The sequence below is a fragment of the Trachypithecus francoisi genome, unplaced genomic scaffold (genome assembly GCF_009764315.1).
Source record: "Trachypithecus francoisi isolate TF-2019V2 unplaced genomic scaffold, Tfra_2.0 Lachesis_group12, whole genome shotgun sequence".
Classification (NCBI taxonomy): domain Eukaryota; kingdom Metazoa; phylum Chordata; class Mammalia; order Primates; family Cercopithecidae; genus Trachypithecus; species Trachypithecus francoisi.
The window spans coordinates 10,821,355-10,841,622 of record NW_022681457.1 but is presented as its reverse complement, the minus strand read 5'-3'; the positions used below and the strand labels follow the sequence as shown (position 1 = coordinate 10,841,622).

At 58.2% G+C, this 20,268-nt stretch overlaps 1 protein-coding gene across 2 annotated transcripts; it reads left to right on the top strand.

Moving 5' to 3' along the window:
* Nucleotides 1-3,120: 3,120 nt before the first annotated feature.
* On the top strand, nucleotides 3,121-13,337 carry ISOC2 (isochorismatase domain containing 2). 2 transcript variants are annotated; one of them, XM_033224484.1, is made up of 6 exons: nucleotides 3,121-3,343; nucleotides 9,359-9,499; nucleotides 10,458-10,667; nucleotides 10,972-11,042; nucleotides 11,201-11,318; nucleotides 12,926-13,337. In XM_033224484.1, the coding sequence occupies exons 2-6, from the start codon at nucleotides 9,362-9,364 to the stop codon at nucleotides 13,004-13,006; spliced, it is 618 nt and encodes a 205-aa protein (XP_033080375.1). In that variant the 5' UTR covers nucleotides 3,121-3,343; nucleotides 9,359-9,361; the 3' UTR covers nucleotides 13,007-13,337. The 2 variants fall into 2 exon arrangements, with proteins under 2 accessions (XP_033080375.1, XP_033080374.1); XM_033224483.1 differs by lacking the exon at nucleotides 3,121-3,343 and adding an exon at nucleotides 3,662-3,938.
* Nucleotides 13,338-20,268: the final 6,931 nt, after the last annotated feature.

The window sequence follows — 20,268 nt, the reverse complement described above, 5'->3', positions numbered from 1 at the left end:
GTGACTGAGGCTGTCACACCTGGCGCTCCCCCACCCAACCTGAGACCCAGGGTCCCCGCTCCGGCCAACACCCTTCCAGAAACAAGGGCACCCGGCCCATCCTCTGCCTCCCACAGACACCAGGGGTCCCAGTCCCTCCACAACACAGCCTGGGGGAGACTGCGCCCTGTTCTCTCGTCCCCTCCTGTCCTGCCTGACCCCTCCCCTCTCCTCCCTCACTCTGCTGCTCAGGATTCTATGAGCCCCAGGATTTCGGGGGCAACCCCCCAGGAGCCAACCCCTCCTGCTGTCTGGAGACCTCGGCCCGCACCAGCCCCTTTGGGAGCCTCAGTTTCCCCTCCTAAGGCCCTGGGCTGAGCAGAGGGAGGGAGGCACAGGTGTGTCTGGGGGTGGGTGGGCAGATGCAGCCCAGCTCCCCTCCCTCCCAGCCCCCTCCCCACGGCTCCAATTAAGGGTCCTCCAGGCTCAATCGCTGCATTTGACTCACTGGCAGCCTCACCTCCCGAACGACGCCTTTGTTCCCTTAATTGGCCATCTCCAGGCACTATTCTCTGTCCCCCGCTGGCGTGCGCCGGTCCCATATCCTAGGTCCAACTATGCGCTAATTGGGTACTTAGAGGGCCCTAGAAAGCCCCCTCCCCTCCCTGTTCCCTGCCTTCCTATATCAGCCCCCACCTGCCAGTCCCTCAGACTTCAGGTCAGGCTCCTGGGACGTGGGGACAGGGTTAGGATGCAGTAGGGAGGCCTTGGCCCAATCCCCAGCCCTGCCTCCTCCCCAGCCCGGGGTGCCTGGGCCTCCAGAGTCCCCTGCCCCTCCCTGCTCCCAGATTTGGAGGGTGCTTTGGTCAGCAGTATTGTGGGGAGTTACCTCAGCCCACCCCGGCCATGCACCCTGGGGTCCCCGAAGGCCCTGGGGTCTCCGAGCCCGGCCCCCAGGAGCTGTGTGCCTTCGTGAGCGGGGTGGCTGCCCACGTGCTGCGGGCCCTGCAGCCCCGGCGCACCCGGCCCCCCAAGAGGCGGCCCAACCACAGAAGATTTCTGCACAACCAGATCTGCAGGTGAGGGGCCGGTGGGAAGGTGGGAACAGGATGGGGAGGAGGACGAGCAACCAGCACCCTTGGCTGGGGGAGACCAGGCACAGACAGAGGAGTAGCCCCCAGGGCTGGATGCCAGCAACAGTCAACATGCATTTATTGAGTGCCTACTGTGTGCCAGGCCAGTTAGCAAAGCAGCTAAAGTTCCTTGCTGTCGTGGAGGTTGTGTTTTCATGGGGGTGGCAGACGGTCAGGACTCACCAAAATAAATAACTAGCATGGTGTGATGCGACCACATGGGTGAACCTTGCAAACATGATGCTGGCCGGGGGTGGTGGCTCAAGCCTGCAATCCCAGCACCTTGAAAAGCTGAGGCAGGAGGATCACTTGAGTTCAGGCGTTAAGAGACCAGCCTGCTCACATCTGTCTTTACAGGCAGTTCACCAAGATTGAGGCCGCCACCCAGCGCCTGGCCCTCTCCATCCTGTCCCAGGAGGCACCTCCCCAGAGACCATCGCTCCAAAAGCCACCCCCGCCGCCTCCATCCCCCTTCCTGGGAGTGGCCTGTGCTGTGGCCCCCACTGAGGCTCCCCACACCAGCGCCAGCCTGAGTCTCGCTGCCCTGGACACCTCTACCCTCGACCTCTTTGACAACATTGTGCTCACCCCAGAGTGTACCTTAGTGCCATGGGACCCCTCCTCTGGTCCTACTCCCCTGCCAGTGCCGGGTCTGTCCTATCGCGACCTGGGCCAGCCGGACCTGAGGCAGGTCCCACGTTTCTGCGGCCCCCTGCCCCTTCCCCAGCATGCCCTGGGGGAAGAGGCTGATCTTGTGGCTCCCAACTGGGGTTGGGTGGACTGGTGGGAGGTGCCTCATGCCTGGGATTCTCAGGGGATCCCTGAAGGTTGGGGGACCAGCTCCCCATAAGGCCAATCACAATCCAGCTCAGAACCCAGGACAAGCCAGAGGCCCCTCCATGACGGCTCTCCAGCCTCCTCCAGGAGCCCCCAACCTGTCCACTCCCTTCCTGGCAGCCCCTGGTAAGATAAACCAACCCAGACCCCCTCCTCAGACCACTGCCTCAGGGGTCTCCTCCAGGGCCCAGGGGCCCCACCTCCACCTCTTCTGGAGGCCCCATTCTTGCTTTCTCGCCTTCCCCCTTCCTTCTTCCTTGCCCCATCTTGGCATCCACCCCTCGCTCTCAGCCGGACTTACCTCTGCCTAATGTCTGCTGTCCTCTCATTTATTCCCAAAGATGTACGGAGCGCCTGCTAGGGGCCAGGCCAGGTCTAGGACTTGAGGATTCAGCAGTGATTCAGACAGGATCCCTGCCTCAGGGAGCTCCCTGTTCTGTGTGCATGTGTGTGTTTTGGCGGGGAACTGACAATAAAAGAGTATATCCATGCATTTTTCAAAAAGCAAGCTTCATTTCCAATTCAGATTGGAGTTAGTGGTGAAAAGAAAATAAAACACAAGGCCGGGTGCGGCGGCTCACACCTGTAATCCCAGCACTTTGGGAGGCCAAGGCAGGCGGATCACTTGAGCCCAGGAGTTCAAGACCAGCCTGGGCAACAGAGTGAGACCTCTGTCTTTACAACAAAATTAAAAAATTAGTCAGGTGTGGTGGCGCATACCAGTGGTCCCAGCTACTAGGGAGGCTGAGGTGGGAGGATCGCTTGAGCCCGGGAGGTTGAGGCTGCAGCGAGCTGTGATCTTACCAAGGTACTCCAGCCTGGTTGATAGAACAATTTTTTTTTTTTTTTGATGTTTCAAAAAAATTAAAAACAGCGATCTGATGGAGGGGCTACCTGACACCAGGTGGTCAGGAAAGGCTTTGAAAGCCTGGAAGGCTGGGCCATGGGAAGTCCTAGGATTCCAGGCTGAGGGAGCACACGTGCAAAGGCCCTGTGGTGGGACATTGAGGGAACAACAAGGGGAGACCCATGTGGCTGGAGCGGAGTGAGCAGGGGGAGTGGTGAGAGGCGAGGTCTGCGGGAAGCAGGAAGGCCAACCACGAACTGGGAGGAGTTTGGGTTTATTCCAAGTCAGTTAGGAAATTCCCTCTTTTTCTCAACCACCGTTTCTAAGCACAGAGTCTAAATTATTCTGAACACCACTCGAGGAGGCAGGTGCTGTACAGATGGGGAAACTGAGGCATCGCATAGCACAAAGGACAGGGGGGCGTCAAATTCCTCACTTGATCGTTCCCTCAGTCAGCCCCTTCCTGGAAAGTGCTTGGGTATCTTTGTAAGCCTCTGTTTCTTGACAAAGGGCCAGGATTCGAACCGCAGACATGCCTCTACTCTAGGTAAGACCCCTCTCTCTCTCTCCCCCGGCCTCGGCGACCTGTTCTGTGCAATGGGGTCGGCCCAGAAGCCCTCTCTCCAGGCAGGATCTGAGCCTTCGGAAACCACCGCGCGACTCTGCCCCGTCGGCCGCCACTCACGCCCTCTACGGCTCTCCATTGGCCGGACGCGCTGCTGCCCCGCCCCCACCGCGACTTTGCTAGCTAATCATTTTCTCGAGACTGACAGCCTTGCCGGCGTCCCTCCCCTGGGGCGGGAGCAAAGCAGCGGCATATGCGGATTGGTTGAGAAGCAGGGGGCGGGGAGAGCTGGTGAGCGCTGATTGCGGGCAGAGGCAGTGGCACATGCGGATTGGCCGGGGGGGGGGGGGGGGGCGAGGCAGCGCATGATGAGTGTCGATTGGACGGCTCGACCCAAGTGGGCGGAACAAGGACGGTGCAGGGAGTGGGCCACGTGTCCAGGCCTAACGAAACGGTAACCCGTCCCCAGAAGCCCGCAAAAGGCCTCAGCGGCGGCCCTCCGAGCGCCTAGAGGTGAGGGTGCCCCCGGCCTCACCTGCGGAGGGGCCGTTCCGGGCTCGAACCCGGCACCTTCCGGGTAAGTCCTCTCTCACTGCTGGCGCTATTTGGAGATCGACCTTCCCGCCTAACAGATGGGGAAACTGAGGCTCTGCCTGGTCGTCCCGGGTCAAGGTCACAGGACCAGAAGGAGGACTCCACCTGGCCCCGTCAGAATTGGCTGGCCAGAGACTCGAAGCGTCCCCGGGTCGCACCTGCCGCCTCTGTAACAGCGCTGCAGGGTGGGCGGGTTTAATCCCCATTTCTCTGACGAGAAAACTGAGGCTAAGACAAAGAGAAACTTGCCCAAGGTCACACAACCAGGAAGTCCCGGCTCCAAGGCCGGGTTTCCGAGACCGCGTGGGGAAATCCACAGCCCTACCCCGCCCCCTGTCGCCGCCCACCTCCAGCCACGCCCCCTTTGGCCTTGGGTACCCTCCACTCAGGCTGAATCTCTCCCCGTTCCCCGGGACACGCCCAACCCTCTCCAGCCCAGACCTCCCCTCCACATCTCTCTGGCTCACACACACATCCACTCTCACCCCAGTTTTTCATCTCCCAAAAACCAGTTCCCCTCCCCGGGATCTCCTATGAGTCTTCAGGTCATGCCCCTCGCTCGACCAGAAACGGGGGGCCTTTCTCACCGACTTTCCCCACCGTCCCAGCTGTCCCTTCCTGTCTCTCCCCTGTCCCACTGGGCCCCAGCCCCGACCTACTCCTCCCTGGCCTTTGCCTCCAGTTCAACCGCACAGCGGGGCCGTGAAGCCATCTTTGTATTTTGCATTTTGAACACTTTTTCTGGCATAATACCACATACGCAGAAAATCATACAGTTTGCAAATACACAGCTCAAATAAATATTTATAAAGGGAGCACCCTGGTGTAAACAAGTACCCAAAGAAAAAAGTCAAGCATGCGCCACATCCCAGGATCTCCGCCGTCGGGTTTCTGTCACAGGGGTCCAAGGGCAATCACTGTCCTGGCTTCTGACACCATAGATCAGTTTTGCTGGGTTTTGGCTTCATGTAAACCCTTTATTGTATATAGTATTGACTAGACAACCTGTTGCACATTGTCCAGAATTCAGAAGAAACAGAGTAGGACCTAGTGAAAAGGCTCCTACACGCTTCCCCAGTGCCTGGTTCACCCGTCTGAGTCTCCCGTTTCTTGCTCGTTTGCCAGAGATAGCAGATATAGATATATGCAACACAGACACACTTTCTCTCCCTTTTTCCTTTGGCACAAAAAGGAGCATTCCACACACACTGTTCTGCTGCTTTTTCACTTCTCTCAAACATGTTTTCGTATTGTTACTTAAAGAGCTTCCTCGTCATTTTTTCTGGCTGCAAGGAATAACAGAGTATAGTTACGGCATAACCAGACTGGTTATTACATAACCGGTATACCCTCATTGTGGACATTGATACTTACTTCTGCTCCTTTGCTCTGGGGAAGAGTCCGGTAATGAATAACCCTGTGTCTGTCACATGAATGTCTGTAGGATAAATGGTTAGGAGCAGCTTTAGAGGTCAGAGGGTTTGTGTATCCATCATTCTGAGAAGTGCAGCTGCTCGGCTGTCCCTAGGAGATGTTACAACCCACACTCCTGTCAGGCCAGAGGGGAGTTCCTGGGTGCTACAGATGCCTGTCCTAAGCTTTTGGACATGCTGGCCCCCAGATGCGCCCCTCCATGGCTCCCCACTGCCCTCAGCAGAGAGACTCCAGGGCCCTTGTGACCCGTACCTGTCAGCTCTCCAGCTCCTGGTTCCCTCAGAACCATCCCTTGGGGCCTGAGTGTCCCAGGTCCTGCCTCCTGCTCAGGGGAGGAAGAGTTAGCACATGAGTGGGTATGAGAGGGTCACTCCAGGGGGAGGAAACCACAAGGGCTGTTTGAGAGGAAGGAGTGTCTGGGCTGAGGCTGAGGGTCTTCAGAGTGGTGCCGGGGAAGGGGGGGAAGGGGCGTCTGTATCTTAGTCCTGAGGACAGAGAGAATCCACGGGGGTCAGGGGACAGTTTGAGATGGGGGAGTAATAGTCAGCTTTGTGTTTTCTGAAAAGATGGTTTTTCTGTCTTCACTGCCTCTGGGAGAACACTGCGGCCCCTGCCAAGCTGGATCTGGCTCCCTCCAAATCCCAGCACTTATCACTGTTGTAATTATGGGATTAATTCACTGGTATTGTTTCAGAGGGAGTTTCCATTCAATTTTATTTAATGAGATAAAATTTGCACAACATAAAATTCACTATTTTAACCACTAATTCATTTTTAAACTTGAGATATGATGCACATAGAAAACATTTGCGGCCGGGCGCGGTGGCTCAAGCCTGTAATCCCAGCACTTTGGGAGGCCGAGGCGGGCGGATCACGAGGTCAGGAGATCGAGACCATCCTGGCTAATATGGTGAAACCCCGTCTCTACTAAAAAATACAAAAAACTAGCCGGGCGACGAGGCGGGCGCCTGTAGTCCCAGCTACTCGGGAGGCTGAGACAGGAGAATGGCGTGAACCCGGGAGGCGGAGCTTGCAGTGAGCTGAGAGCCAGCCACTGCACTCCAGCCTGGGCAGCAGAGCAAGACTCCGTCTCAAAAAAAAAAAAAAAAAAAAAAAAAAAAAAAAAAAAAGAAAACATTTGCTATGGTGGATGGATTTTGTTCAAAGAATAATAGGCCAGGTGTGGTGGCTCATGCTTGCAATCCCAGCACGTTTTGAGGCTGAGGTGGGAGGATTGCTTAAACCCAGGAGTTGGAGACCAGCCTGGGCAACATAGCAAGACCCTGTCTCTAAAAATACAAAAATACAAAAATTAGCCAAGTGTGGTGGCATACACCTGTAGCTCTAGCTGCTTGGGAGGCTGAGGTGGGACGATCACTTGAGCCCAGGAGGTTAAGGATGCAGTGTGCTATGACTGCGCCACTGTACTCCAACCTGGATGACACTGTGAGATCCTGTCTCAAAAAGAAAAAATGGTACAAGGAGGCCAAAGTAGGAGGGTTGCTTGAGGCCAGGACGAGAGAGAGAAAGAAAGACAATGAACAGCAGTGTCCCCACTACCCAGCTTTGAAAATAGCAGCTCCAGGCCAGGTGCGGTGGCTCACACCTATAATCCCAGCACTTTGGGAGGCCGAGCCAGGTGGATCAGGAGGTCAGAAGTTCAAGACCAGCCTGGCCAAGGTGGTGAAACCCCATCTCTACTAAAAATACAAAAATTAGCCAGGCGTGGTGGCGCAAGCCTGTAATCCCAGCTACTCGGGAGGCTGAGGCAGGAGAATCCTTGAACCTGGGAGGCAGAGGTTGCAGTGAGCCGAGATTGTGCCACAGCACTCCAGCCTGGGTGACAGAGCAAGAATCCATCTCAAAAGAAAAGAAAAGAAAAAGAAAATAGCAGCTTCTCATTGAGTGCCCTGCCTCCCTCAGCTTCCCAGAACACCTTCTGTCTTGCTTCCAATGAGCCTCCAGGGTCTCCCATTTCCCTGGTGAGTTAATGAATAAATGAGTTCAGTACAAACAAATTGTACACACAGACAGGGAGAGAGCTGCAGACAAAGCGCAGCCCAAACCCTCAGTTGTGCAGCAAACTCGGGGACCCAAAAACACCAGCCTCCCAGGACACAGTCCAAGACATGCTGAGACGGGGCCCCTGCAGTATAGACGCTCTGACCGAGTGGAAGTCAGGTGTGCCCTGCGTGGCTGCAGGACCTAGGACAGGTGAACGGGCTCTCTGGGTCGAGGTTTCCTCCCCTGCAAAATAATCGCTAGCCAGGTGGCTTCACTAGCCTGTCCTTTTTTTCTTTTTCTTTTTCTTTTTTTTTTTTTTTTTTGTGGTAAAATGCACTTAACATAAAACTTACCCTTTCAGCCATTTGAAAATGCACAGTGGAGCGGCTTTCACAGAGTCACGCTGTTGTGCCGCTGTCACCACCAAGCCCCAGAGCATTTTCAGCATCCCAGACGGAAACCCTACACCCCTTAGCGGTCACCCTGAATTCCTCGCGGCCACAAGCCCCTGGCAGCCACCCATCTGCTTTTTTTTTTGAGATGGAGTTTTGCTCTTATTGCCCAGGCTGGACTGGCAGTGGCACTATCTCTACTCACCGCAACCTCCGCCTCCCGGGTTCAAGCAATTCTCCTGCCTCAGCCTCCTGAGTAGCTGGGACAACAGGCGTGTGCCACCACACCCGGCTGATGTTTTGTGTATTTTTAGTAGATACGGGGTTTCACTATGTTGGCCAGGCTGGTCTCAAACCCCTGACCGCAGATGATCCGCCCGCCTCAGCCTCCCAAAGTCCTGGGATTTATAGGCGTGCACCATGGAGCCCAGTCTCCTTTTTTTTTTTTTTTTGAGACAGTCTTGCTCAGTCGCCCAGGCTGGAGTGCAGTGGTATAATCTCAGCTCACTGCAACCTCTGCCTCCTGGGTTTCAAGAGACTCTTCTGCCTCAGCCTCCCAAGTAGCTGGGTTACAGGCACCCACCACTGCCTGGCTAATTTTTGTATTTTTAGTAGAGATGGGGTTTCGCCATGTTAGCCAGGCTGGTCTCAAACTCCTGACCTCAGGTGATCCGCCCGCCTCAGCCTCCCAAAGTGCTCGGATTGCAGGCGTGAACTACTGTGCTTGGCCCCATCTGCTTTCTGTCTGCGGATTTGCCTGTTCTGGGCATTTCAGGTAAACAGGATCTCACACTCCATGGCTTTTGTGTTGAGGTCTGTCCACGCTATGGCTTGTTCAGGGGCCCCCTTCCTTCCTATGGCTGAAGAATATGGCCTCAGTTTCCTCTTGGAGCAGGGTGAGGATCAGGTGGGCCATTCAGGAGGCCCTGGGGAGTGGGCTGGCCCAACATAGGGTGCCCAGCAGAGCCTCCATTTTGGGGCTGATGGTAACTGGAGCTGATGGTAACTGGGGTGGATGGTAACTGGGATCTGATAGTAACCAGGGCTGATGGTAACTGGAATCTGATAGTAACCAGGGCTGATGGTAACCGGGGCTGATGGTGACTGGGGCAGATGGTAACCGGGGCTAATGGTAACCAGGGCTGATGGTAACTGGGATCTGATAGTAACCAGGGCGGGTGGTAACCGGGGCAGATGATAACCAGGGCGGATGGTGACCGGGGCGGATGGTAACCAGGGCAAATGGTAACCGGGATCATGAAACACTCCTTGACATTATACACAGTCCTCAGCAAGGAGAACACGGGGGCCGGGAGGGGGACACCTGGAGCCACATGTGGACGTGGCCCAGAAGGCTTCCCAAGGAAGTCACCTCCCTGCCGAATAGGACAGAAATAAGAGAGAAGCCTGTTCCAGGCTTAGGGAACAGCAGATGCAGAGACCTGGAGGTGGGAAGAAGGTTGGCAAGGTGCCCTGGGCCCTGCAAGGCTCTGTGTGCAAGGACCTGGAAGCCAGCTGGAGACACTGAGAGGAGTCCTCGGGCCTGACCCAGTGCCCCTCTGCCCACCCCCAGAAAATGGCGGCTGCCAGGCCCATCCTGGGCCGAGTCCTTCCAGGATCCTCTATCCTGTTCCTGTGTGACATGCAAGAGAAGTTCCGCCACAACATCGCCTACTTCCCACAGATCGTCTCAGTAGCAGCCCGCATGCTCAAGGTATGACCTCAGCCCTCCACCCTCAGACCCAGGATCCAGGCTCAGCCCCCCACCCTCAGACCAGGATCCAGGCTCAGCCCCCCACCCTCAGACCCGGATCCAGGCTCAGCCCCCCACCCTCAGACCCAGGATCCAGGCTCAGCCCCCCACCCTCAGACCCAGGATCCAGGCTCAGCCCCCCACCCTCAGACCAGGATCCAGGCTCAGCACCCCCACCCTCAGACCCAGGATCCAGGCTCAGCCCCCCACCCTCAGACCCAGCATCCAGGCTCAGCCCCCTACCCTCAGACCCAGGATCCAGGCTCAGCACCCCCACCCTCAGACCAGGATCCAGGCTCAGCCCCCCACCCTCAGACCCAGGATCCAGGCTCAGCCCCCCACCCTCAGACCCAGCATCCAGGCTCAGCCTCCTACCCTCAGATCCAGGATCCAGGCTCAGCCTCCACCCTCAGACCAGGATCCAGGCTCAGCCCCCCACCCTCAGACCAGGATCCAGGCTCAGCCCCCCACCCTCAGACCCAGGATCCAGGCTCAGCCCTCCACCCTCAGACCCAGGATCCAGGCTCAGCCCTCCACCCTCAGACCCAGGATCCAGGCTCAGCCCTCCACCCTCAGACCTAGGATCCAGGCTCAGCCCTCCACCCTCAGACCCAGGATCCAGGCTCAACCCTCCACCCTCAGACCCAGGAGTCCAGGCCCAACTCTTCCTCCTTCAGATTCAGGAGTCCAGGCCCACTTCCTCTTCCCTCAGACCCAGGAGTCCAGGAATAACCCCTCTTCCTTCAGACCCAGGAGTCCAGGCCCAGCTCCTCCTCCCTCAGACCCAAGAGTCCAGGCCCAGCCCCTCCTCCCTCAGACGCAGGAGTCCAGACCCAGCCCCTCCTCCCTCAGACCCAGGAGTCCAGGCCCAGCTCCTCTTCCCTCAGACCCTGACCTTTCTTCCCCATCACTGGCACAGGTGGCCCGGCTGCTGGAGGTGCCAGTCTTGCTGACGGAACAGTACCCACAAGGCCTGGGCCCCACAGTGCCTGAGCTGGGGGCTGAGGGCCTTCGGCCGCTGACCAAGACCTGCTTCAGCATGGTGCCCGCCCTGCAGCAGGAGCTGGACAGCCGGCCCCAGCTGCGTTCTGTGCTGCTCTGTGGCATTGAGGCACAGGCCTGCATCTTGGTGAGCTGCTGACTGACCCCAGGGGTCCCTCATTCTCACCTGGGACCCCCATCCTAAATAAAACCTCCTTCCTGACTGGAAACCTCCACTTCCCTGTAGGACCCACATCCTGACCTGGGCCCTGTCTTCTCACATGCGGTCCCCATCCTATCTTGGATCCCCTTCTGACCTGGGGGCCCCCTGCTCTGATCCAAGCCTCCCTCCTGCCCATTCTGGGCCCCTAATTCTGACTCAGCATCCCCAGTTCCTTACCCAGGACCCCTGTTCTTATCCGGGATTGGCCCTGACCTCTCTCTACCCACAGAACACAGCCCTGGACCTCCTGGACCGGGGGCTGCAGGTCCACGTGGTCGTGGACGCCTGCTCCTCACGCAGGTGAGAGCGCCCTCCCTGGGTGGGTGCACTTGGGGGCCATCAGGGGCTCCCAGGAAGGGCCACAGGCGGCATTCCCATTCCCATCAGGGTGCCAGCATGTCTGGCTGTCTAGGCCATGGCATCCACACCAACCTTCCCTCCCTCCCTCCTATTCACAGCCAGGTGGACCGGCTGGTGGCACTGGCCCGCATGAGACAGAGTGGTGCCTTCCTCTCCACCAGCGAAGGGCTCATTCTGCAGCTGGTGGGTGATGCCGCCCACCCGCAGTTCAAGGAGGTAATGCCCTCGCGGCCGCCCCCACCTCCCCTGCATCTGACAAAGGTCTTGTCTTTGGGCTCTGGGAATACATTCCGGCACCACCAGGCTGCCGCCTCCAGGGGGAGCCAGGTTCTTGGAGGGGAGGCTGCTGGTCACTGTCGCCGCCATAAATCCATGAAAGGAGCCTGCAGATGGACCACAAGGACCACAAAGAACGATGAAATGGGGGAGGCGATCCAGAGGGTCAGGGCACGGAGGAGGGGGTTTGTATTGGAGGGTCTGGGGGGCGTCCTGGAGCAGGTGACTTTAGAATGAACTGAAGGAGGGAAGGACCAGGCAGACACTGGGAAAGAACAGGTCAGCAGAGACCCTGTAGATAGAAGCCCCTTGACCTGTCCACACCTATCCCCAACTCTCCATCTCCTCCGCCTCTGCCCCTTCCGGCCTGGGTGCCCCTTCTCCAGTGTCTCAGACTCCACACCCACCCCCGAGTGGCCGCCCTGCTACCAGGGTCAGCCAGGTACTGGGCCCCCCTGCTTCAAGCCCTTGGCACTCAGGATGCTGGAGAGGCCCCAGACCTTGACATTCCCAGGCCCTCCCAGGTCTGCTCCTTGTCTGCCTTCTAGTTCAGCTCTGTGAAACATTCACTGAGCACCTACTCCATGCCAGCCACTGTGGTGAGCCCTGGAGTCTGCATCAATCCATGTTCAATTACACATTGTGACCCCCAGCTGAGGCGGGAGTTGCAGAGGGATGAGCGAGAGTGGCAGGGTGGCCCTGAATCTGACCTGCAGGAGAAGGGAACATCAGGCTCCCAGTGTTCCCAGGGGAGGGGGACTGAGCTTTCTTTGTCCAAAGAGCTGTAGCAGGCCACGGTGAGCACTGGGCGGGAGGAGCCAGCACCCTGTCTTCACACAGGAGCCACAGCCCAAAGGTTTGGGATTTCAGCCATGGGCAGCCATCAGGGTTTGGTGCAGGGGAGCTGGCCATATCAGACTGGCAGTTTACAAAGTTCATTCCGGCACTGTGTGACCAATGGATTAGGGAGTGTGGCATAGAGGGGAGGAGGGAGACCTGTCAGTAAGGAGGTTAATTTGGGCACCCAGGCAAGCGGTGATGAGGCAGTGGGGATGCAGGCTTTTTTTTTTTTTTTTCTTTGTTATTATTATTTTTATTTTCTGGAGATAAACTTGCTGGGACTTGCTGATCGATGAAATGCGGTTGGTTGCTCATGTCTATCTAAGAGGCAGTTGGATAGATGAGTCTGGAGTTCAGGGGCAAAGTCCAGGCTGGATTTGGGAGTTGAGGGCCCAGAAAAGGGATGGGAGAGATGAGGTTACCTAAGAAGAGGAAGGTGTAGATAAGAAGCCCTGGCACAGAGCTGTCCACCCTTAGTGGTCCAAGCCAGCAAAGCAGACCAAGATGGTGGACAGTTAGGAGCTCAACCAGTCATGTGTAATGAAAGGGAGGCCCCAGAAAAAGTCTTGAGAAGAGGGAGTGTTGTCTTGGGCAGCTGCTGGCCATAAGATCTCAGAGATGAAGACGGAGAGGTGTCCCTCAGATTTGTCATCCATGGAGATCAGGACCCTAGACTCTTCCTTTCCCATCTCCCTCTGCCCCTACAGATCCAGAAGCTCATCAAGGAGCCCGCCCCAGACAGCGGACTGCTGGGCCTCTTCCAAGGCCAGAACCCCCTCCTCCACTGAACTCCAACCCTGCCTTGAGGGAAGACCACCCTCCTGTCGCCAGGACCTCAGTGGAAGCGCGTTCCCCCCATCCCTGGATCCCAAGAGTGGTGCGATCCACCAGGAGTGCCGCCCCCTTGAGGGGGGAGGTAGGGTGCTGCCCTTCCATTGGACAGCTGCTCCCGGAAATGCAAATAAGACTCCTGAAAGCTGGGTGGGAATTGGCTGAGCCGAGGTGGAGGCGCGGCTCGGCCCCGGGCCACTTCACGGGGCGGGAAGGGGAGGGGAAGAAGAGTCTCAAACTGTGGGACACGGACTCGCAGAATAAACATACATGTGGCTGTGGACCAAACCATTCTTGGGTTGGGGGGGATCCCGGGGGCGACTGGGGGCTGCATGAGGGAGAAAGCGGGGTCCCCAGCAGGTGGGGAGGGGGAGGTGCCTCTTCTCGGCTCGAAGCCGGCGCGAGGCAAAGGCGAGGGCTGGCGGCTGACACATCTGCACGGCGGCGCATCTGCCCGGAGGAGAACTGCGGCCGGGGTCGCCCCCAGCCGGCGCGCGCACGCCCAGCCCAGCTGCCGGCAGACACGCGCTCCGCGGCTGCCTCCGGCCGCCCCCACGCCGCCGCCCCCGGCTCCCCAAGGGTCCCGCATCCGGAAAGCGAGGTGAGCGAGACCGCACCCCGGTGCAGGGGGAAACTGAGGCACGGGGACATGGAGACGGGGAGAAAGGAAGAGACAGCCATGTGGATGGGTGGATGGATGGATGGATGGACGCAAGGAAGGGCTGAAAGCTTCAGCCTTGTAGTCCCGGCTCCCCCAGACGCAGGAGTTCCGGGACCCACATGGGGGCTCCCAGAATTCTGCAGATCTGGGAGTTGGAACTCTGCAGACCCCCATGGAGAGCTCCCCCGTTCCAGATTTGCAGCCCCTGCCTCTTCCCCAACCTTAGGGAGCTGAGAGGCCACCCGTGAGTCCTCAGGGACACCGGCGTCAGAGCTGTCAGCGAGCCCGCCCGGCGTTAGGCAATCGGAGCCCCCACTGCCAACCCTGGGAGTCCAGACCTCTCCCAGAAGGTCCGGTCCCCTGGCCCCCAGCGTCAGAGCGCCCAGCACCCCTCTCCCCACGGATCTAGGAGGAGCCCCTGGGACCGGGCTGCGGCGCCCCCGGCCCCCGCCTTCCGGATCCAGGTGTCCCCCCTCCTCACCCCCAAGCCCGAAGCCTCGCGTCTCGGAGGCCCCGCGCGCGTCGCCATGGCAACGAGAGTCTATTTTGCGCTGGGAACACACAGCTCCCGCCGCAGCGCCCCCCCACCCCACCAACCCGGGCCTGAATGGGAGTGGGGGACCCGGGAGGGGGCTCAGGGGTCCGGGCCGGGGGTGAGTGGAGACACAGACACTCGGACAGAGATCCGACGACAGCAAACCTGGGACAGAGACCAAGACAGAGACGTGGAGCCAGGGAGGAGAGACAAGCGGAATGTGGAGACAGAGGGGAGACGGAGATCGGGCGGGGGAAGGAGGGAAATGGAGGCGCGCAGGGAACTGAGGCTAGGAGCTGGGGAGAGCCCGGGACAGAGGCGCCGGGACGGAGAGAGACGCGGAGAGAGACGCCGAGATGCACGGAGACCCGCAGCGAGAGACGAGGACTGAGACCCCCCCCTAGAGACAGAGACGGGCGGGGAAGGCGGGGGTCCGGGCGGAGGCGTGGACGGGGCGCCCCGGGACGCGGAGATGCAGAGACCCAGAGACCCAGAGACAGGCACGCAGACCCGGCGGCGCAGGGATCTGGGCAGGGGCGCAGGCACCGGCCGCCGCCTGGGCTGCGGGTCTGGGGAGGGTCCTCCTCCTTCGCTCGGTCCCTGCCTTCCCCGCGGCCAGCGAGGCACGGCGCCCCCGCGCAGCCCCCCCCAGGGTCTCCCCGCCCCACCGCCCCCGGCGCCCGGAACTGGGGTCCCCGCGCCCTCCAGCAGGAGCCCGCCCCTTCTCTCTGGGCTTTCCCCACCCACGCGGCCCGCCACATCCCTACCCCAAACCCACCTGTCAGCCCCACAGGAGCCCCACCGTTCGCACTCGGACCCCGCGCCCGCCTGGCCCAGCCCCGGCCTCTCTCTCCATACCCACTAGCCCCTCAGCCCCCCACCCACCCCTGTGGACCTCACTCCAGCCCAGCTCCCGAGACCCCAGAGGAGCCGCCTCTCGGGCGTCTGTCCCCTCTGTAGGCCATGTCGTCCTCTCTCTGGCTCTCTCATCTCAGAGTCAACGAACCCCACTTCTCTAGGACTCTGCATCCCCTCTGAGCATTTGTCTCCCGCCCCGCGTCCGTCTCTTTTGCCTCTCTCTGGGTCTCTGTCCCCTCTCTGGGTCTCTGCCCCCCTCTCTCTGGGTCTGTGTCCCCCCTCTCCCTGGGTCTCTGTTCCCCTGTCTCTGGGTCTCTGTCCCCTCTCTCTCTGGGTCTGTGTCCCCCCTCTCCCTGGGTCTCTGTCCCCATGTCCCTGGGTCTCTGTCCCCCTCTCTCCCTGGGTCTCTGTCCCCCTGTCTCTCTGGGTCTCTGTCTTCTCTTTCTCTGGGTCTCTGTCCCCCTCTCTCCCTAGGTCTCTGACCCCCTGTCTCTGGGTCTCTGTCCCCCTCTCTCCCTGGGTCTCTGTCCCCCTGTCTCTCTGGGTCTCTGTCTTCTCTTTCTCTGGGTCTCTGTCCCCCTCTCTCCCTAGGTCTCTGACCCCCTGTCTCTGGGTCTCTGTCCCCCTCTCTCCCTGGGTCTCTGTCCCCCTGTCTCTGGGTCTCTGTCCCCCTCTCTCTCTGGCTCTGGGTCTCTGTCCCTCTGTCTCTGGGTCTCTGTCCCCCTCTCTCCCTGGGTCTCTGTCCCCCTGTCTCTGGGTCTCTGTCCCCCTCTCTCTCTGGGTCTCTGTCTCCTTCTCTCTGGGTCTCTGTCCCCCTCTCTCTCACTCAGGGTGTCTGTCCCCCTCTGGGTCTCTGTCCCCCTCTTTCTCTGAGTCTCTGTCTGCCTCTCTTTCTCTCTCTCTCTCTCTGAGTCTCTGCTCCCTGTCTCTCTAGGTCTCTGTCACCCTCTCTCTCTCTGGGTCTCTGTCCCCTGTCTGAGTCTCTGTCCCCTTGTCTCTCTGGGTCTCTGTCCCCCTCTCTCTTTGGGTCTCTGTCTTCTCTTTCTCTGGATCTCTGTCCCCCTCTCTCTCTGTGTCTCTGTCCCCCTGTCTCTGGGTCTCCGTCCCCCATCTCTCTGTGTCTCTATCCACCTGTCTCTCTGAATCTCTGTCCCCTCCCTCTGGGTCTCTGTCCCCCATCTCTCTGTGTCTCTGTCCCCTTGTCTCTGGATTTCTGTCCCCCTGTCTGTCTAGTCTCTGTCCCTCTGTCTCTCTGGGTCTCTGTCCCCCTCTCTCTGGGTCTCTGTACCCCCTTCTCTCTCAAACACACACAATCTGCCCTGCCTCTGGCTCTCTGTCCCCTCTCCTGGGACCTCTGTTTCCCCTTTAGTGTCTCTGTCCCTTTCTCTGAGCTTCTGGATGCCCTGGCCCCCAGCCCCCAGGCAAGAGGGTTGGGAGGGGACGCAGCAGGTGGAGCGTGCAGCACAGAGCTGGGCAGGGGGCTGGTGGGGGGTGGGGGAGGAGCTCCCAGAAGCCCAGGGACCCTGCCCCAGGCTGGCTCTCTGACCTGTGTCCCCACATCTGTGTCTGTCAGGCCCTGAGCTGGGGTGCAGGAAGGTGCAGACGTGAAGCCTGGGGTCCCGGGCCCCTTCCCCCTCAGCTGTGGAGGAGGAGAGCGCCGCTGTGTGCGTGAGAGCCGAGGTGGGGGCGGGTGTGGGGCGGAGGTGTCACATGGCTCCTTCCAGACTCTCCATTGTTGGTGAGGGTGTGTTTGCACACGTGTGTGCACCCCTGAGGTTGCGTGGCTGTGAGCTGTGATGTGTGTGGTCGTGGACCCACATGGAGCCAGGTGGGGCAGGTCCCTGGCCCTGTCCCAGAGCTGTAAGTGGTCCGTCCCAGTGTGTAGGGGTCGAAATGTGCAGAAGCCCATGTTTGTGTTGTGTGTCCACGTGGAGAGGTGTGTATGTGTGTCCGTGTGCTGGGAGGAGGCCACAGGTGTGCCACCAGGTCCTTCGTGTTGTATCTGGGACTGTCTGGGTGCCCTGTGCTCTGGGTCAGCGTGTGTGGCAGTGTGTCTCTGCACAGCTTTGTGTGAGGTCAGGGAAGAATTCATCCTGTGTCTGGATAGGGCCACCGTGTCTGCAGGTACACGTCCTCTCTCCACCTACCTATAGGTGCTGCCCTGACCAGGAGGGGTAGAGAAGTTGTGTGTGGTGTGTGTGTGAGTTGTGTGTGTGTGGTGTGTGTGTGATGTGTGGTTTGTGTGTGGTGTGTGTATGGTGTGTGTGTGGTGTCTGTGTGGTGTGTGTGTGTGGTGTGTGTGTGGTATATGGTGTGTGTGTGTGGTATGTGTGTGGTTTGTGGTGTGTGGTGTGTGTGGTGTATGTGTGTGGTGTGTGTGGTGTGTGGTGTGTGTGTATGTGTGGTGTGCGTGTGGTGTGTGGTTTGTGCAGTGTGTGTGGTGTGTGGAGTGTATGGTGTGTGGAGTGTGGTGTGTGTGTATGTGTGGTCTGTGTGGTGTGTGGTGTGTGTGTGGTGTGTGTGGTATGTGTGGTGTGTGGTGTGTGCAGTATGTGCAGTGTCTGGAGTGTGTGTGTGGTGGGTGAGTGTGGTATGTGTGGTGTGTGTGTGGTGTGTGCAGTGTGTGGGGGGTATGTGGTGTGTGTGGTGTGTGTGTGCAGTGTGTGTGGTGTGTGTGGTGTGTGTGGGGTGTACAGTGTGTGTGGTGTGTGGTGTGTACAGTGTGTGTGGTGTGGTGTGTGGTGTGTGGTGTGTACAGTGTGTGTGTGTGGTGTGGTGTGTGGTTTGTGGGGTGTGTGGGGGGTATGTACGTCTATGGTGTGTGTGTGATGTGTGTGTTGTGTGGTGCATGTGTGGTGCGTGTGTGGTGTATGTGTGTGGTGTGTGTGGTGTATGTGTGTGGTGTGTGTGGTGTATGTGTGTGGTGTGTGTGTGGTGTGTGGTGTGTGCAGTGTGTGTGGTGTGTGGAGTGTATGGTGTGTGGAGTGTGGTGTGTGTGTATGTGTGGTCTGTGTGGTGTGTGGTGTGTGTGTGGTGTGTGTGGTATGTGTGGTGTGTGGTGTGTGCAGTATGTGCAGTGTCTGGAGTGTGTGTGTGGTGGGTGAGTGTGGTATGTGTGGTGTGTGGTGTGTGCAGTGTGTGGGGGGTATGTGGTGTGTGTGGTGTGTGTGTGCATGGTGTGTGGTGTGTGTGGTGTGTGTGGTGTGTACAGTGTGTGTGGTGTGTGGTGTGTACAGTGTGTGTGGTGTGTGTGGTGTGTGGTGTGTACAGTGTGTGTGGTGTGTGTGGTGTGTGGTTTGTGGGGTGTGTGGGGGGTATGTACGTCTATGGTGTGTGTGTGTGTATGTGTGTGTGTGTGTGGTGTATGTGTGGTGTGTGTGTGGTGTGTGTGTGTGGTGTCTGTGTTGTGTGTGTTTTGTGTGTGTGTGGTGTGTGTGGTGTATGTGTGTGGTGTGTGTGTGGTATGTGGTGTGTGGGAGGTGTGTGCATCTATGGTGTGTGTTGTGTTGTGTGTGTGTGTGTGTGTGTGGTGCCTGTATGGTATATGTGTGTGCTGTGTGGTGTCTGTGTTGTGTGTGTTTTGTGTGTGTGTGGTGTGTGGTGTGTGTATATGTGGTCTGTGTGGTGTGTGTGTGCGGTGTGTGTGTGTGTATGTGTGGTCTGTGTGTGGTGTGTCTGCATGTATCACTGAGTTTGAGGGAAGGTGTGCCACTGCTCCTGCTCTCCCTTCCTGTTCCCCTGCTGGAGTTGTCAATGGCCTGGAGCTGTGTCTCTCTGGGTGTGTGCACCACGTGCATGCGGTTGGAGGAGCCAGTGGGACTCTGTCAGCAGAGGGAAAAATAGTGTCCACGGAGCCCAGCGGAGGCTTGGCACAGAACGGGGAGTGAGCAGAACTGCCAGCCCATACAGCAGCCTCTGTGCAGATGAGACAAAAGCACCCCCCACCTTGCCTAATCAGCTCTCCCAGGTCTGTGGTTTGGCAGGCAGATGGCACCCTGGTGTGAGTTTGAAAGGGGCACTCCTTACCCCAAATGGATGCAGCCCCACTAGCACACGCCCTGGGGAGGACAGCCCAGCAGGATTTCAGCCTCTCAGCCAGACCCCCTTGTGCAGTGCACGACCTGCCCAACCCTACATGGCAGCCCTCAATGAATGAAGGAATCCACAGTGCTGTATGTATGTGCCACTTCCGGAAGGGATGTGTCTCTGTGTGGGGGACAAAGGCATCCATGCTGTACAGGTCACAGTGCTCAGAGACCTGAGTTCAAAGCCCAGCCCCACTCTTTGGGCACCTTAGGGCTCAGACAAATGATGGGACCTCTTGGAACCTCAGAGTCCTCATCTGAAATGAGTGTGTCAATACACATATATGTGGCCCGCAGAGATGACAGCTAGGAAAGTTGCAAAGCAAGTGAGGAAATGGGAGCATGTCTGGGGCTGCTGTTACTGCTAGGACAGAGAGGCTGGCTGAAATGACATGCCAGGGACACCCTGAAGGAAGGGAGCAAGGAGGCAGGTCAGACCAGGATCTGGTCTTCCCAGAGGAAGGAAACAGCAGGTGCACAGGCAGAAAGGTGGAGTGTCTTGAGCATGAACTTGGAAGGTATGAAGGGAAAAGGAAAGGATGAGAAGAGGAGCTCCTGGCAGAGTTGGGGTTTTATTCCAGGTGTGATGACACGGAACCAGAGTGTGGACAGGGGAGTGGTTGATGCCATTTGAACTGTTTCCTTTTTTTTTTTTTTTTTTGAAATGGAGTCTCACTCTGTCACCCAGGCTGGAGTGCAGTGGTGCGATCTCAGCTCACTGCAACCTCAGCCTCCTAGGTTCAAGCAATTCTCCTGCCTCAGCTTCCCGAGTAGCTGGAATTACAGATGCCCGGCTCATTTTTGTATTTTTAGTAGTGACAGGGTTTCACCATGTTTGCCAGGCTGGTCTTGAACTCCTGACCTCGAGTGATCCGCCTGCCTCAGTCTCCCAAAGTACGGTGATTACAGGCATGAGCCACCATGCCAGTCCCTATTACCTTTTTAATTGTGGGAAATACACCATTTAACCATTCTTAAAGTGTCTGATTCGGTGGCATTAGCATATCTGTGAGGTTGTGCAGCCATGGCCATTATCTAGTTCCAGGGTATTTTCCTCACCACACGAGGAAGACTGGCACC

Excerpts from the sequence above, each read along its gene's own strand:
- ISOC2 (XM_033224484.1), top strand. The coding sequence starts at position 9,362 with ATGGCGGCTGCCAGGCCCATCCTGGGCCGAGTCCTTCCAGGATCCTCT. Across the intron at positions 9,500-10,457 it reads TAGCAGCCCGCATGCTCAAG|GTGGCCCGGCTGCTGGAGGT; the intron begins GTATGACCTCAG and ends TCACTGGCACAG. Across the intron at positions 10,668-10,971 it reads AGGCACAGGCCTGCATCTTG|AACACAGCCCTGGACCTCCT; the intron begins GTGAGCTGCTGA and ends CTCTACCCACAG.